Consider the following 15,889-nt stretch of genomic DNA (forward strand, 5'->3'; position numbering starts at 1 on the left):
TTACTTTTGCTTTTAGGTATGAAAAACATGGCTATTGTCAGCAGTTTAATAATTAATTATCAATGAATTATTATTAATGAAAATGACATGTGTTCAGGTCATGAAAAGCATGGTTTGATGTCTTTGGGTCATGGCTGAAAAGTTTCTGCAGTGGCGTGAGGTATGATTGCTAAACTATACTACGTGTTCTGGGCATTAATATCTTAGGCAGGAATGGTCAGCACTAATATGCAGAACGCTTGCTGGAAGACTATTACATGCAATTTCCTATATGCTTTGTGATTCCTATACTTTCTCTTCTTCGTTGACCAAATTCACACTCTTTGTCTTCCAAACCTCATCTGATCACGTAATCAGGATCCCTTAATCTGCTGAGACAGATCTGAGAAACGAAGACCCTAACTGCCCCTTGATGTTCGTCTTAATGACAACTCAACCCTTACTGGGTTACATACAATTAAAGGTGTCAGTAAAGACTTTTGTGCTAAGTGATGTAATGGTCTGTTGCCCTCCATGTCTTTCCTTTTGGGTGGTTGTCAAGGGAGATGGTGTCATTTAGTAATTGAACCTCTGGGTGATGAGCTAACCATCTACAGTAATTAAGAAACCGTAGTGTGAAGGCATACAGGTAGTCAGAGATGCTGTCCACAGACTGAACCCAGTGCAGTAGAAATAGAGGCCATGCAAAATGCAAGCTAACCATCATTTCATACACAAAAAGGGTGAAATCTGGATTGGGGGGGGGGGGGTATAGAAAAATTGTAGTCAATGGCTTCACTATTTTATGGGTTGTCTTTTATTAATTGATTCACTCATTAATTCACATCTAGCGAGAGCTGTTTCCATGAACCTAAACTTATTTGCTTATTTGTGGCATGTCATTCAACACACTAGTAGTAACTACAAAGGCTGCATAATTTGTTTGAAAATGGTTTTAATGTAAAATAGTGTAAATTGCATAAAGGAAATGTTTGGTACCAAAAACAAAATGCTACTAGCTGTTATGACCCGGTCTAGGTCAGCCAGTAACATGAAAAACAAAAGGATAAGGAGGTGGGGGATGGGTACTGGGAATGATAACTGCAGACAGATTAGCAACTCTGGCCCCTATCTGCCTATCCAAAATGAACTAACATGGCTAGTCTTGAATGGTCTGTCTGGTATGGGACGGCTTTGAACGCTGAGCTTCCAGACACTTGGAGCCATATTTACTATGGATTAGCAGTGCTTTTATAGACGCTAACAAGACAACCAGCATTTAAAAAAAATATATTTACATAGGTGATTAGCGCTGGTAAAACAAGACAAACGTGGCATCCGTAAAATTGCATGTTTGGGTTAATGCACATGTATTTTAGGATGTTCTGATGTTATACCGTAAAAATATGTGAGGAGAGATAGGAAATATATGCTTATGACCTGCTAAAACCGATTTATCCCAGCTGGTGGCCCTGTGCAAAAGGTGGGCCTCTCAATGGAAAACAACACCATGTTTTCCAATACCAGCGCACATGATTACGTCAGTTGAGCCTATTTAGATGAATCTGCTGAGACCGCACCACATACATCCAACATAAAGCTGCTGTTTTGTTGGTCTGTTTCTTGCATAAACGAAGGAACCAAGGGACTCTGTTAGCACCTCTCTGTGAGGTTAGCCTTTTAATGATGATTTGACTCTCAGTGGCATCCTGGTAATCAAAGGTGTCAGTACATGCAGTCCCATTAAATGATGCAATCATTTGCTCTCCTGCAAATGTCCTCACTGGAGGGGAATTAATGAGGCACATATTTATCTTTGAGCCACACTTCTTTATACTATTTTATGTGTTTTTGTGCCCTTGCTTTCTCACAATGTGCAGAAGGGATAAATACAAGCATAATTTATTTCATAATTCTTTCCTAGAAGAGGAATTATACTGCAAAACAACATAAACCTCATTTAACAGATAAAGGTGTAATTAATTAAGCCTCACTTAATGACTGGCTAAAGCAATCTCTGTACAGAGATATCGGCAGCTAAAGGTGCAAATTTGGGAGGAATACACGTCATAATGACATACACCTCTATGCTTTCTCATCTTTGAAGCATTACAAGAAACGAGAACAAAATTTAGATTTTTGACACTGCACACAATGGGATTTCTTTGCTTCTATGGCTCCTGAGGTGTGGAAGGGTGGGAGCAGGGTCAGATAAGGACTGTCACAAATCTGAAAGTTGACACATTCACACATTAAAGTTGCCCTATTTTGTTGGAAGCAGGGCTGAGCACTATATGTGGATGATATTATCCACTTATTCATGGTTTTAGCCTTTATAAAGCATCCAAACACGAGTATGTTAGGTGGTAATCCAACACAGTGATATTTGAAGACAAATATTTGTTAAATCCAGTTAGTCGTCAACAATCCATATAGACATTAAGATTTTAAATCAGTGATTTCAATTGAATAATACAGATTGCATTCAACTTAAAATAAAAAAAGATCTTGGTCTTTGAAAGGCATTATCTGGTTATGCTGATATATGGTTATGCAGAAGGTAATGAAGCAATAAAACTTTCAAAGAAGAAGAAACTCCGGGATACCTCAGGTTTTGTAAACATTTGCAAGACCCTCTGTGTGACTCTAATTGCCCCACAAATGTTTCCTTTGATGTTTGTAGAGAGGATAGCAGGGATACAGAGCATTACTATGGATAAAACAGAACAAGCTACTTAATCATAAGCAACACTGCCTGGACTATGAGCAAGGCTGTCATATCAATTTATATTGCCTGTTTCTTAAACGATCTAAAGACTAGATATCCGGCAATATTCTGAAAACCTGAAATCTGGAATTTGGCCACATCAATGTGCCCCCTCGTTTTGAAAAACCGTTATGTGAATCACAAAAACTCTAGTTGAACGTGCATCTTTATTTCATGCATTTCTTTGTTTCCCATTCAGCTGAAAAATTATGTTTCTATTCTTTTTATTTTACATGTATCGCCTGCACCCACCCGGTATCAACTTTTCACCTTAGATTTAGCCCAGCCGTGGCCATAGGTTCTTCCTATTGGTGCAACATAATTTGTCAATTCAAGAGCTTGTAATAATAGACTGCATTAATTTTGTGGGGCGGCATGGTGGTGCAGTGTGTAACACTGACGCCTCACTGCAAGAAGATCATGAGTTCGAATCTCGGCTTGGGGCCTTTCTGTGCGGAGTTTGCATGTTGTCCGCGTGGGTTTCCTCCTGGTACTCCGGCTTCCTCCCACAGTCCAAAGACATGCAGGTAGGCCAATTGGAGACCTTAAATTGCCCATAGGTATGAGTGTGTGAGTGAATGGTTTGTGTGCCCTGTGATAGATTGGTGGCCTTTCCAGGGTGTATTCCTGCCTCTTGCCCAATGCACGCTGGGATAGGCTCCAGCACCCCACGTGATCCTGTTCAGGATAAGCGGGTATAGATGATGGATGGATTAATTTTGTGTTTTTTATTTAGTATGAATCAGTATGTTTGGAATATACACACTTTATTATCTTTTGGCAAACTATGCAAAACAACTGATCTTTCAAAGCCATTTACCTCATTTACCTATAAAGTAAGCTTTATTTGTATCAATTACTTACACTTGTGACCTGTTGTTAAGGAAGCCTAATGATCTCACAGGGGATATTCCCTTATAAAAAGTCATTCTCATACAAGGAATACATTTCGTGCTCTCTCATGCAAAAGAAGCTGTATAGGCAGTTTACAACAAGATTTTTCTTTTATGCTTGTTCTATATTATCAATTGATTGACTTTGACTTCAAGGGTTTGATGTGATGACGTGAGCTGGGTTAAAGAAAACAATGGATATTTTGAAACATCAGGACCTCAATGCACCACAATTCTGTTTTCCATCAGTTAATGGATCCTGCATTAAAATCAGTCAGACTTGGGCGGCTCAGTTTATCTTGTATATTTTCTTTGTGGCAGGAATGATTTTCACAATTCTTGGGAACTTGGTTGTCATCATCTCCATTGCACACTTTAAACAGCTCCATACACCAACAAACATACTGGTGATGTCTTTGGCAGTAGCAGACCTGCTACTTGGAATGGTTGTGATGCCCTTCAGCATGATAAGATCTGTTGAGGGCTGCTGGTACTTTGGAGATGCCTTCTGTTTACTGCACTCCAGTTTTGACATGTTCCTCACCTGTGCATCCCTTTTTCATCTGATTTTCATTGCCATAGACCGCTATCAGGCAGTGTGCAATCCACTGCATTATTCCACAAGAATAACCATCCCAATTGCATGGCTCATGAGTGCTCTGAGTTGGGTAATTGCAGGTGTATACTCCTATGGTCTTCTTTATTCGAAGGCTAATGTAAAAGGGCTGGAAGCACATATTGCATCGATTTATTGTTTGGGTAGTTGCATTCTGCTATTCAATTCTTTGTGGGGGGTCCTGGATACCTTAATTGCATTTTTTCTGCCTTGCTCTATTATGATGGGTTTTTATGTCAAAATATTTTTTGTGGCCAGGGAGCATGTCAGAAAGATTGGAGACATGAATCATCAAAAGCAATTGAATGAGGAGAATAAGAACAAACTGTCTCGAAGTTCTGAGCGCAAAGCAGCAAAAACCCTGGGAATTGTTATGGGGGTCTTCATTCTTTGCTGGATGCCTTTCTTTGTGAACATGATAATTGATCCGTACACTAACTTTAGCACTCCTGTAATCATCTTTGACGTGCTTGTCTGGCTAGGTTACTTTAATTCTACTTTAAATCCTATAATCTACAGTTTATTTTATCCTTGGTTTCAAAAAGCATTAAAACTCATTGTCTCTTTGAAAATATTAACTCCAAGTTCTTCAAATATGAATCTATTTATTGAAAGATAATTATAAAATGGCTTCATGTCTTGCATTTTTTAAGAGTGAATCTTTGTTCCAATCTTTGAGTCAGGCAATATTTGTGCATTGTTCACATGATTCTTAATCTAGCTCTATTCTTCTGTTATAGTATTGGAATATAAGAGAATATTTATTTTACTTAATATAATCAGTAATCCAAAATGACTGGCTTTCCTCGTTTAATGTCAAGATAGCTGCTGGACACTATGCTTATTGTTCATATACTGTTAGTTACCACAGAACCTGAACTTTCAGCTTTCTAACTACAGGTTCAGTAGCGTAAAAGCTGTCATTTTATTCGATAGTGTAGTCTCCTCAACCACTATCTCGCCAACTTACGAAAACAAAAGCTGTTTAAAATAATGGAGGATTATATGCAGTTTAAGTAATATATTACACTGAAAACTGGTATTTATTAGAAATAAGTAATTACAGTATTTTAAAAGTTAACACGTGTTAATAGAATAAACTCATATTTTTGGATAGTTTCGATAATTCTTTCATAACTGAATCAACCCAAGTTCAAGTTTCACTTGTTCAATGCATGACATTGCTTTCACTGAATGAAAGATTCCATTGTCGATAAAAATGAATCAACTATGTTCCTAGTTTTCATACTCAAATTTTTGTATTTTACTTTCCACTGTGTCTTTGTGTATACAGTATGCATATATTATGTGGTGAGCTCCATAATAATAATAAGACACTTTTAAAAAAAAAATTTAGGTCTGTACTTCACAATTCTTGATTTTTTTTCTTATCAGACATTTCACATATGGTTAAAGTGCACATTCTCTGCTTTTATTTAAGATATTTTTATACATTTTGCTTTCACCATGTAAAAATTAAAGCACTTTCTTTAATAAATAGTCTCCTGTTTAAACCATGCTCTTCCACATATCTGTTGTCTTTGTTAAGAAGTATTACAAGGAGCGCAACATTCTGAAAACCATAACAGCAACTCATTTTGATTGCATTTGAAATAATTAAAAAAAAGACTTCAAAAAAGTCTGTGATCTTTGAGCGCTCATTGATCATTGTTAATTTGACAATGTTTCCTGTGATTAATCGGCTCTGAATTTCAGTAACTTTGTCCTGACATTTAACTTTTAGGGATGAAAAACATGGCTATTGTCAGCAGTTTAATAATTAATTATCAATTAATTATTATTTATGAAAAAACATGAGCTGTTGAGTACCTCTAAAACATCTAGAAGTTTACTTCTTTTTCTAACAACAGAAGTGATATTTGTAACCAAATATTTGTTAAATCCAGTTAGTTGTAATCTCACCTTCAGGCAAAATATTTTCCATGTAACCATTTATATGGACATTAAGGTTTTCAATCAGTGATTTCAATTAAATGTTACAGACTGCATTCAACTTAAAATCAAAAGGAACATGGTCTTTGAAAGGAATTCTCTGGCAATGCTGATGTCCAGAAGGTAATGAAGTAGTAAAAGTTTCAAAGAAGAAGAAACTGCAGGATACCCTTGGTTTTGTAAACATGTGCAAGACCGTCTGTGTGAGTCTAATTGCCCCACAGATGTTTCCTTTGATGTTTGTAGAGAGGAGAGCAGAGATACAGAGCATTACTATGGTTAAAACAGAACAAGCTACTTAATCACAAGCAACACTGCCTGGACTATGAGCAGGTTTTTCAGATCAAATTATATTGTCTTTTTCTTAAAGGTGATGATCTAAAAACTACATATCTGACAATATTCTGCAAACCAAAAATCTGGAATCGGGCTAAATCAATGTGCCCCCTCATTTTGAAAAACCGTTAAGTGAATCACAAAAACTCTAGTTGAGTGTGCATCTTTATTTCATGCCTTTCTTTGTTTACCATTCAGCTGAAAGATTATGGATGTCTGTATGTTTTTTATTTTACATGTATCATGCACTCCCACCCAATATCCATTTTTCACCTTAGAATTAGCCAAGCCCTGGCCATATGCTGTTACTATTGCTGCAAAATCATTTGCCAGTTCAAGACCTTGCAATAATAGACTGCATCCATTTTTTTTTTTTTTTAGTATGAATCAGTATGTTTGGAATACATATGCTGTATTGTATTTTGACAAACTATGCAAGACAACAACATTTACCTCAGTAAGCCTTTATTTGTATCAATTATTTACACTTTGTGTGACCTGTTGTTATGGAAGCCGAGTGATCTCACAGGAGACATTCCCTTATAAATGAAGTCATTCTCATGGAAGGAATACATTTGGTGCTCTCTCATTCAAAGGAAGCTGTATAGGCAATTTACAACTGAACAGCAAGATTTTTCCTTTATATTTGTTCTATGTTATGAATTGATTGACTTTGACTTCAACGGTTTGAAGAGATGACGTGAGCTGGGTTACAGAAAACAATGGATATTTTGAAACATCAGGAACTCAATGCATCACAATTCTGTTATCCATCAGTTAATGGGTCCTGCATTAAAATCAATCAGACTTGGGCGGCTCAGTTTATCTCGTATATTTTCTTGGTGGCAGGAATGATTTTCACAATTCTTGGGAACTTGGTTGTCATTATTTCCATTGCACACTTTAAACAGCTCCATACACCAACAAACATACTGGTGATGTCTTTGGCAGCAGCAGACCTGCTACTTGGAATTGTTGTGATACCCTTCAGCATGATAAGATCTGTTGACGGCTGCTGGTACTTTGGAGATGCCTTTTGTTTACTGCACTCCAGTTTTGACCTGTTTCTCACCTGTGCATCCCTTTTTCATCTGATTTTCATTGCCATAGACCGCTATCAGGCCGTGTGCAATCCACTGCATTATTCCACAAGAATAACCATCCCCATTGCATGGCTCATGAGTGCTCTGAGTTGGGTAATTGCAGGTGTATACTCTTATGGTCTTCTTTATTCGAAGGCTAATGTAAAAGGGCTGGAAGAACACATTGCATCGATATATTGTTTTGGTAGTTGTATTCTGCTGTTCAATTCGTTGTGGGGGGTCCTGGATACCTTAATTGCATTTTTTCTGCCTTGCTGTATAATGATGGGTCTTTATGCCAAAATATTTTTTGTGGCCAGGGAGCATGTCAGAAAGATTGGAGACATGAATCATCGAAAGCATTTGAATGAGGAGAATAAGAACAAACTGTCTCGAAGTTCTGAGCGCAAAGCAGCAAAAACCCTGGGAATTGTTATGGGGGTCTTCATTCTTTGCTGGATGCCTTTCTTTGTGAACATGATAATTGATCTGTACACTAACTTGAGCACTCCTTTTATCATAGTGGAAGTGCTTTTCTGGCTAGGTTACTTTAATTCAACGTTAAATCCTATAATCTACAGCTTATTTTATCCTTGGTTTCAAAAAACATTTAAACTTATTGTCTCTTTGAAAATATTAAATCCAAGTTCTTCAAATATGAATCTATTTATTGAAAGATAATTATAAAATGGCTTCATGTCTTGCATTTTTTAAGAGTGAATCTTTGTTCCAATCTTTGAGCCAGGCAATATTTGTGCCTTGTTCACATGATTCTTAATCTAGCCCTATTCATCTGTTATACAATACAATACAATACTTATTTGTCCCTCAGGGGGAAATTTGTTTTCACAGCTTTGCTTTGCAGGCCTCACATAAATACATAGATACGTACAGTAATAAATACATAGATACATACAGTATATACATATAACACACCTGACAGTATAGTATTATAGTTTTGGAATAAAAGATAATTTTTATTTTACTTAATATAATCAGTAATCCAAAATTGCTGGCTTGCCTCACTTAATGTCAAGATTGCAGCTGGACACTATGCTTATTCTTCATATACTGTAACCTGAACTTTCAGCCTTCTAACTACAGGTTCAGTAGCTTAACTACTGTAATTTTATTTGATAGTGTAGTCTCCACAACCACTATCTCCCCAGCTAACTGAAATTATTATCAAAAACTGTTTAAAATAATGAGGGATTCTAGGCAGTTTAAAGTAATAATCTCAAAGATTTTCATTAAAATAAATGTTTGTTAAGTCACTATCTATCGCTGAATTAGGTAACACAATGGTGATTGAGCCTGTTATTATATTCATTTATATTATTATTATTATAATTTATGATTAAAGAACTGGGTGTCTGTGGCGACATTCCCGGGAAAAAAATCACAAGCGGCGCATAGATAGTGACGCGTTTTCCATCACCCATCAGTGGTTGGTCTGCCAGAGAGGGTAGGCGGAGCTAACGCAACAGGCTTGCTCTTCAGCTCACTTGTGTGTGAGCGGCGTACTGTTTTTTCCGGTGTCTGCTAGCGTTAAAGTTGGGGGGGTTATGGAACCCTAATAAGTTTTTGTGTAACATGAGAGGTCGTATTATTTGTTAATGTAGTTTCGTATTACATTTGATGACAATGTAACGTTACTAAATTACATAGCTATTTGCACAGCTAATGCTAGCTACCTGTAAGAGGGAAATTATACTGGGACCCAGAAAAGGCTGACATTTGAACGAGCCAGCATGCTGGGACGCAGCGTGTACTTCAAAGGACCCGAGAGCCTTGTGGTAAAACAATAAGTCACTCGGACTTCCTCTGAATGGGCAGGCCATTTGGCTCTCTGGAATGTTACCACCTGGACACAACCAAGATAAGGGGAACTAGTCTCTTTGTCTGTGGTTGTGGGTGTGGGTGTTTTGGGGTCGTAAAGGGTGAAGCAACCGGCACCTGGTGGGGGCACTACACGGGACAGTACCACACTGCCCACATATGGACCCCTCTGACATTACACTTTGTATTTCTTTTCTGGATCTGGACTATAAACCATCTGTATATCTTATTTACAAATCCCGGAAAACCTTACAAACCATGCACATGTTTTCATTGTATTATTGTATTATGCATTATGTAATAATAACATGGATTGCATGTACAATGGTTAAACAAAAGGGTATTTTCATGACAACTGCATCATAATATTACATCCACTTGGCATGTTTGGTATGTACATTTTCTCCATGGTTCAAGCCATTGAATGAAATATGTTTCATACCAGATAGAATTTGAAAAAACATAGTTTCAGCAACTCAGGAAAAACCTAACACAATGGAATGTCCTCTCTGGTAATCATCTCCTTTTCCCGATTTCCCCACTGATTGTTTTAACAGCAGCCCCAAATGGTGGGGGCCGAAATTAGAGATTTATGATTCGGACAGGTTAATTTATGGCAATGCCGCCTAGACCAAACGCGGGATTTGGCTTAAAAGGAAGGGAGACAAAGCAATCGAGGAAGATCGTAACCGACTTCCCCACGTTACACATAATCTGTGTGGTGTGTGTAGATTCACAAGGAAGATCGCAATCGACTTCCCGCACTGCGCATACTTGATGTTCTGTGTGTAGCTAAACAGGCTGGTAAGAACTCTTTTACTCTGCATTTCTGTTTTTAACCTTTATAATTGATTTTGGAAATTGAAGATAATAACCTACCTGCCTGTTCAATAAATTCTTATTTTTAACTTGCGTGGTCTTCATGACTCTAATCCATTTTATCTTCTTTTCAGCCGAAATTCCGTTTAAATACTCAGGGGGGCAATTCTGACTAGGACCTACTGATCAGGGGTCTAGTACAGTAAACGTCTGTAGTGGGGTCTTCAAGTTAGATAGGTGACCACGATCTGCCTGTTAAGGGATTGGTGGGATCGGTTCTGGTGTTGTTTGGCATAAGAGGACCCATGGGCGTAGTACGCTGGTTCTCCCCAAATTCGCCTTAAGGAGCCCGATAGATTCTTAACCGCCCTGGGCTCATAACTGTCTATGCACTATCCATGTAAGCCAGGCATGGAAGGCATGTATTATGGTGGTCAGACTCCTAACCTCTGGATTCTTCACCGAACTGAGATTTAACAATAATGCTAAACCCGGGAGCATATATTGAGGAATAATGGCACAAGATAGAGTCGAGTGTAACCACTCCCAAGTTCCACGTATAGTTAAACCCAAATTTTAAATTATCATATAAAATGGAGTCAGATTTAATACGAGGGTAAAACCTAGTAACTGTTACGCTTTCTTGCTGTGGTCATTGATATATTTGATGTGTTGTTCCGCGCATTTGTGAATATTCTGATGCTCCCATTGGAATATTGACAGTCCGGCGACAGATCGGATATATCTCTGATGACAGCATAGCCCCGTTTACGAACGGAGAGTAACCTGAATGCTACTGATCCGTTTTAGGCCAGTTTTAAGCGGGATATGAAGCAGCGCCTTCATATCTAACCCGTGGCAACGGAACCAGTGCATTCTTAATTATAATTGTGCCCTGTTCTTACGAACAGAGGAAAAATAACTAACATCTCTGGTTTGAATCACACCAGCCAAGGGAGAACACGCGATACCTTCCCCTCCAGCTACAAACCCTCATTGGTCTAGCTGTGAGGTGTTTACAAGTGGTGACCCCGACGTGATATGGAGTATCTGGAGTGTTCCCTGAAATGTCTGCTGGTGTTTTTCATCCCGGCGTGATACCCTTCACTGTGGGTATCTCGCATTTTCTTCTCTGGGTTTCCTGATCCTTGGTGTGGTGAGTGACACAATTCTCATATATTAGCCTGTGCTAGGGAGAGTTTTTAGCCACTGTGCAGGGGATCGACATATCCCAGACAGGCCTGGGACCGTAGAAACCAGGCTTTTTCCATATTACTACCCTTCGGGGGAATGCATAAACAGGGAAAGAGAGAAGCTTAGGCTGGCATGTTTTTATGAAATGTGTTGTGATAATACGGCGGAATGCGTTCTAGAACAAACTAGCCTATAGCAGTAGATGGTTGCGTATGTGTAAGAAAATGTAAACGTTTGTAGAAAGGAAGGGAGTTTTGGTGCAAGGCTTACTACTGTTTCTGCGCAGAGGCGCAGAAAACTTTGCTCAAACTCAGGAATAATGAGGCGCTGGTGAAAAGCCAGTGCATTTTGAAGGTGAACAGGGAGAAAGTTTATAGCTGCCAGTAAGCGTGTGCAATCACAGAATGCACACGCGAAGAAGTTTGAACTTTGCTAGGGGGCTAACCCAGGAAAAGTGGCAAGCTTCTTATTATAATTAAATTAAATAATATTAAAACACTGCTGAATGCTGAATCAGGTGCATAACCTCGGCTTCAAAGTTCCAGCCCTGAAAGCAGAGTCTGTGCTGATCCTTAAACCCAGGTATGGCCCTGCGGCAGTACACACGTCTCAAGACCTCTGACAGTGCAGACTGCAGCTGCACCAAGTTTTGAAACTGTTCGTATCTGTCCGGAGAAAACCATACTTTAAGTCTCAGAGATCGAGGCCGGTACCAGTGTAGTCACTGAACCTCTGAGTACCGTGCCCGATGTAATGTCACAGGACCGCTGAGTGCCACGGCAAATGCAAGTCTCCATCCCTCTGAAAGTGTAGCCGCAGGCTACAACAAGGGTGGCGACCGTCTGGAATTTGCCACATGTGGGACTCATGTCTAAAGACCTCTGAGACTGGTGAAAAGGTATCAGGACACAGAACTTCTGCATTTCGAGCTGGAACCAAGGTCCTTGGCCTGTGTTATCTGTCTCAGTAAACAGTGGTGTACTATTAATTAAATAAATAGGTTAGGATTTATGAAACAGTTGAGATAAGCCAGTGTAGAAGGTAAAATTCCAACATGGCTTACAACCAACCAAAAAATAGACTTTGGCCTATTATAAATAAAATAATCAATAGCCTAGAGCTAAATTAAGTTATATAGGCATAGGTGTGCCACCATTCACCTTTCTTTAGAAAGCTCGCTTTCAAAAAAGTGTAGTGAATTCTGGTGTACCCTATTGTTTTCATCTGGGTTTTTATTCTGTGTGTCTTAGCAGCACAAGGATGAAATCAGAGGATTTTAATTAATAATATTAACTAATAATATATTAATTATTAACGCATGCCTGTGCACGCCATTTAGAAACTGGTAGAATTCACTAACAGACTTATTTGGGTGCCAATTAAATTAGCCAAGGCATGTTAGATACTAGAGATCTAATGGTATTTTTGTGTGAATTTCACCATAGCACAAAATATATGTTAGAATCTTTAGCAAACCGTTGATAAGCCAGTCAAATGCCATAAATGAATATAATGTCATCAAACTTTAACTCAACTAATAAGGGCCAGTATCATCTGTGCCTGCAATGAAAATTATTTAAGGAAGAAGTCTTCCAAACTACATATCTCAAATAAATAAATAAATAAATAAGGAGAAGAAGCACTTACTCCTAAGTTTACATCAAGTTTGTCTTTTAACATTAAAATGTTGAAAGGGGTGTCATTTTTTGGCAAGGACTGGCTTACTGGTCTCACTTTATTCTACTTTTCCACATTTTCTCTCCTTAGATTCCCTCCTTCTTTTTCATTTACTGTTCCTCCTCCTCCTTTCTCCCTTCTCCCCATCTGTCTGTCTTGTTCTGTTTCCCCCCCCCTTCTCTGTCAGTTGTTGAATATTTAAGGAGCAGTAAACCTACACTCCCAAGACAGTGTCTGATTTTCTTTTTGTTTTTCATCTTTTTATTTTTGGTCAGTTGTGGTTTAACCCCCAAATTATGCAGATAGTAACCATACCTAGATTTTCTCTTCTTTGCACAACTACAGGCAAAGAGTTTCACACCTCATGGTTAGGGGGATTTGTAGGTCCTTTCTGGAAGAATGTTTTAGAAATATGTGAAATTTTCTTAATATTTATGGAATTTCTGTTAATGTTAATGACAAGTTTCACATTCATTTTAAAATATATCTGTCACAGACTTCAGGATGCTACAACCCCCGAACACTACTTGTCTTATATGTCTTAAATTGTGCTTTTTGTGTTTTTCTTTATTTTTATACTGTATGTTTATTATAATTGTTCTTTATTTTTATACTATCATTTTCAATACCCATCCATACAAAATGTATTGAGTTTTGTCTCCTTTCTTTTTAATTTCCCAAATCCAGTTTATCCAAAATTACAAAGGATATTACCATGAGAAGGACAAAAAACATATTTACCACAAAATGCAGTTGTCATGAAAACTCCGAACTACCTCATTCATATATACCATGTCTCACAAACCTTTTTCCCCATAATCCCACCAAGTTTATTAAGGTTCAACCTCCGCACAGCCCCGTGGATGTCAACCTTAAGTACAGTGTCTCCAAGACTTTGCTTCGATAGATTCAATCGAGAGGACACCTCCTGGTACAAAGTTCCTACGTCACTGTCAGCTGTCTTGTGAGTTTTCCTGTGCTTAAGAACACGGCGGGCCCCGACTGATGGAATGGACTTAGTGCAACAGGTCATCTGAGGCACAAAAGTTCCCATCTTCACTCCAACATCTGATCCTTTCCAACCATACACACCTCAACCCACACAACCCTTGATATCAGCCTTCCCAGTTATTCCCACCATCAGCCCTACGACCCTGGACCTCCGGCACCAACCATTTGGGAAAGTGTCCATGACCCCTTGGGAGGACGTTCTGAAGTGTCCCCCATTGGGCCAGAGGGGGGAGCTGTAAGAGGGAAATTATACTGGGACCCAGAAAAGGCTGACATTTGAACGAGCCAGCATGCTGGGACGCAGCGTGTACTTCAAAGGACCCGAGAGCCTTGTGGTAAAACAATAAGTCACTCGGACTTCCTCTGAATGGGCAGGCCATTTGGCTCTCTGGAATGTTACCACCTGGACACAACCAAGATAAGGGGAACTAGTCTCTTTGTCTGTGGTTGTGGGTGTGGGTGTTTTGGGGTCGTAAAGGGTGAAGCGACCGGCACCTGGTGGGGGCACTACACGGGACAGTACCACACTGCCCACATATGGACCCCTCTGACATTACACTTTGTATTTCTTTTCTGGATCTGGACTATAAACCATCTGTATATCTTATTTACAAATCCCGGAAAACCTTACAAACCATGCACATGTGTTCATTGTATTATTGTATTATGCCTTATGTAATAATAACATGGATTGCATGTACAATGGTTAAACAGAAGGGTATTTTCATGACAACTGCACAATAATATTACATCCACTTGGCATGTTGGGTATGTACATGTTCACAATAATGCAAGCCATTGAAGGAAATATGTTTCATACCAAATATAATTTGAAAAAACATAGTTTCAGCAACTCAGGAAAAAACTAACACAATGGAATGTCCTCTCTGGTAATCATCTCCTTTTCCCGATTTCCCCACTGATTGTTTTAACAGCAGCCCCAAATGGTGGGGGCCGAAATTTGAGATTTATGATTCGGACAGGTTAATTTATGGCAATGCCGCCTAGACCAAACGCGGATTTGGCTTAAAGGAAGGGAGACAGCACAGGAAGATCGCAATCGACTTCCCGCACTGCGCATACTCGATGTTCTGTGTGTAGCTAAACAGGCTGGTAAGAACTCTTTTACTCTGCATTTCTGTTTTTAACCTTTATAATTGATTTTGGAAATTGAAGATAATAACCTACCTGCCTGTTCAATAAATTCTTATTTTTAACTTGCGTGGTCTTCATGACTCTAATCCATTTTATCTTCTTTTCAGCCGAAATTCCGTTTAAATACTCAGGGGGGCAATTCTGACTAGGACCTACTGATCAGGGGTCTAGTACAGTAAACGTCTGTAGTGGGGTCTTCAAGTTAGATAGGTGACCACGATCTGCCTGTTAAGGGATTGGTGGTATCGGTTCTGGTGTTGTTTGGCATAAGAGACCCATGGGCGTAGTACGCTGGTTCTCCCAAATTCGCCTAAGGAGCCCGATAGATTCTTAACCGCCTGGGCTCATAACTGTCTATGCACTATCCATGTAAGCCAGGCATGGAAGGCATGTATTATGGTGGTCAGACTCCTACCTCTGGATTCTTCACCGAACTGAGATTTAACAATAATGCTAAACCCGGGAGCATATATTGAGGAATAATGGCACAAGATAGAGTCGAGTGTAACCACTCCCAAGTTCCACGTATAGTTAAACCCAAATTTTAAATTATCATATAAAATGGAGT

At 38.9% G+C, this 15,889-nt stretch overlaps 2 protein-coding genes and 1 long non-coding RNA gene across 3 annotated transcripts; all 3 read left to right on the plus strand.

The window, feature by feature from the left end:
- Nucleotides 1-3,755: 3,755 nt before the first annotated feature.
- On the plus strand, nucleotides 3,756-5,753 carry LOC135247306 (trace amine-associated receptor 13c-like). Its single transcript, XM_064320607.1, has one exon. The coding sequence runs from the start codon at nucleotides 3,834-3,836 to the stop codon at nucleotides 4,872-4,874; it is 1,041 nt and encodes a 346-aa protein (XP_064176677.1). The 5' UTR covers nucleotides 3,756-3,833; the 3' UTR covers nucleotides 4,875-5,753.
- Nucleotides 5,754-7,266: 1,513 nt separating this feature from the next.
- On the plus strand, nucleotides 7,267-8,516 carry LOC135247307 (trace amine-associated receptor 13c-like). The gene has a single exon (XM_064320608.1). It carries the CDS (start codon nucleotides 7,267-7,269, stop codon nucleotides 8,305-8,307), a length of 1,041 nt encoding a protein of 346 aa, XP_064176678.1. The 3' UTR covers nucleotides 8,308-8,516.
- A 1,626-nt stretch (nucleotides 8,517-10,142) lies between these two features.
- LOC135247305 (uncharacterized) lies at nucleotides 10,143-15,387 on the plus strand. The gene is made up of 2 exons (XR_010328189.1): nucleotides 10,143-10,253; nucleotides 15,203-15,387. It is a non-coding gene; the product is annotated as an uncharacterized LOC135247305 (long non-coding RNA).
- The last annotated feature ends 502 nt before the right edge of the window (nucleotides 15,388-15,889 follow it).

The sequence above is a fragment of the Anguilla rostrata genome, unplaced genomic scaffold (genome assembly GCF_018555375.3).
Source record: "Anguilla rostrata isolate EN2019 unplaced genomic scaffold, ASM1855537v3 scaf1209, whole genome shotgun sequence".
NCBI lineage: Eukaryota > Metazoa > Chordata > Actinopteri > Anguilliformes > Anguillidae > Anguilla > Anguilla rostrata.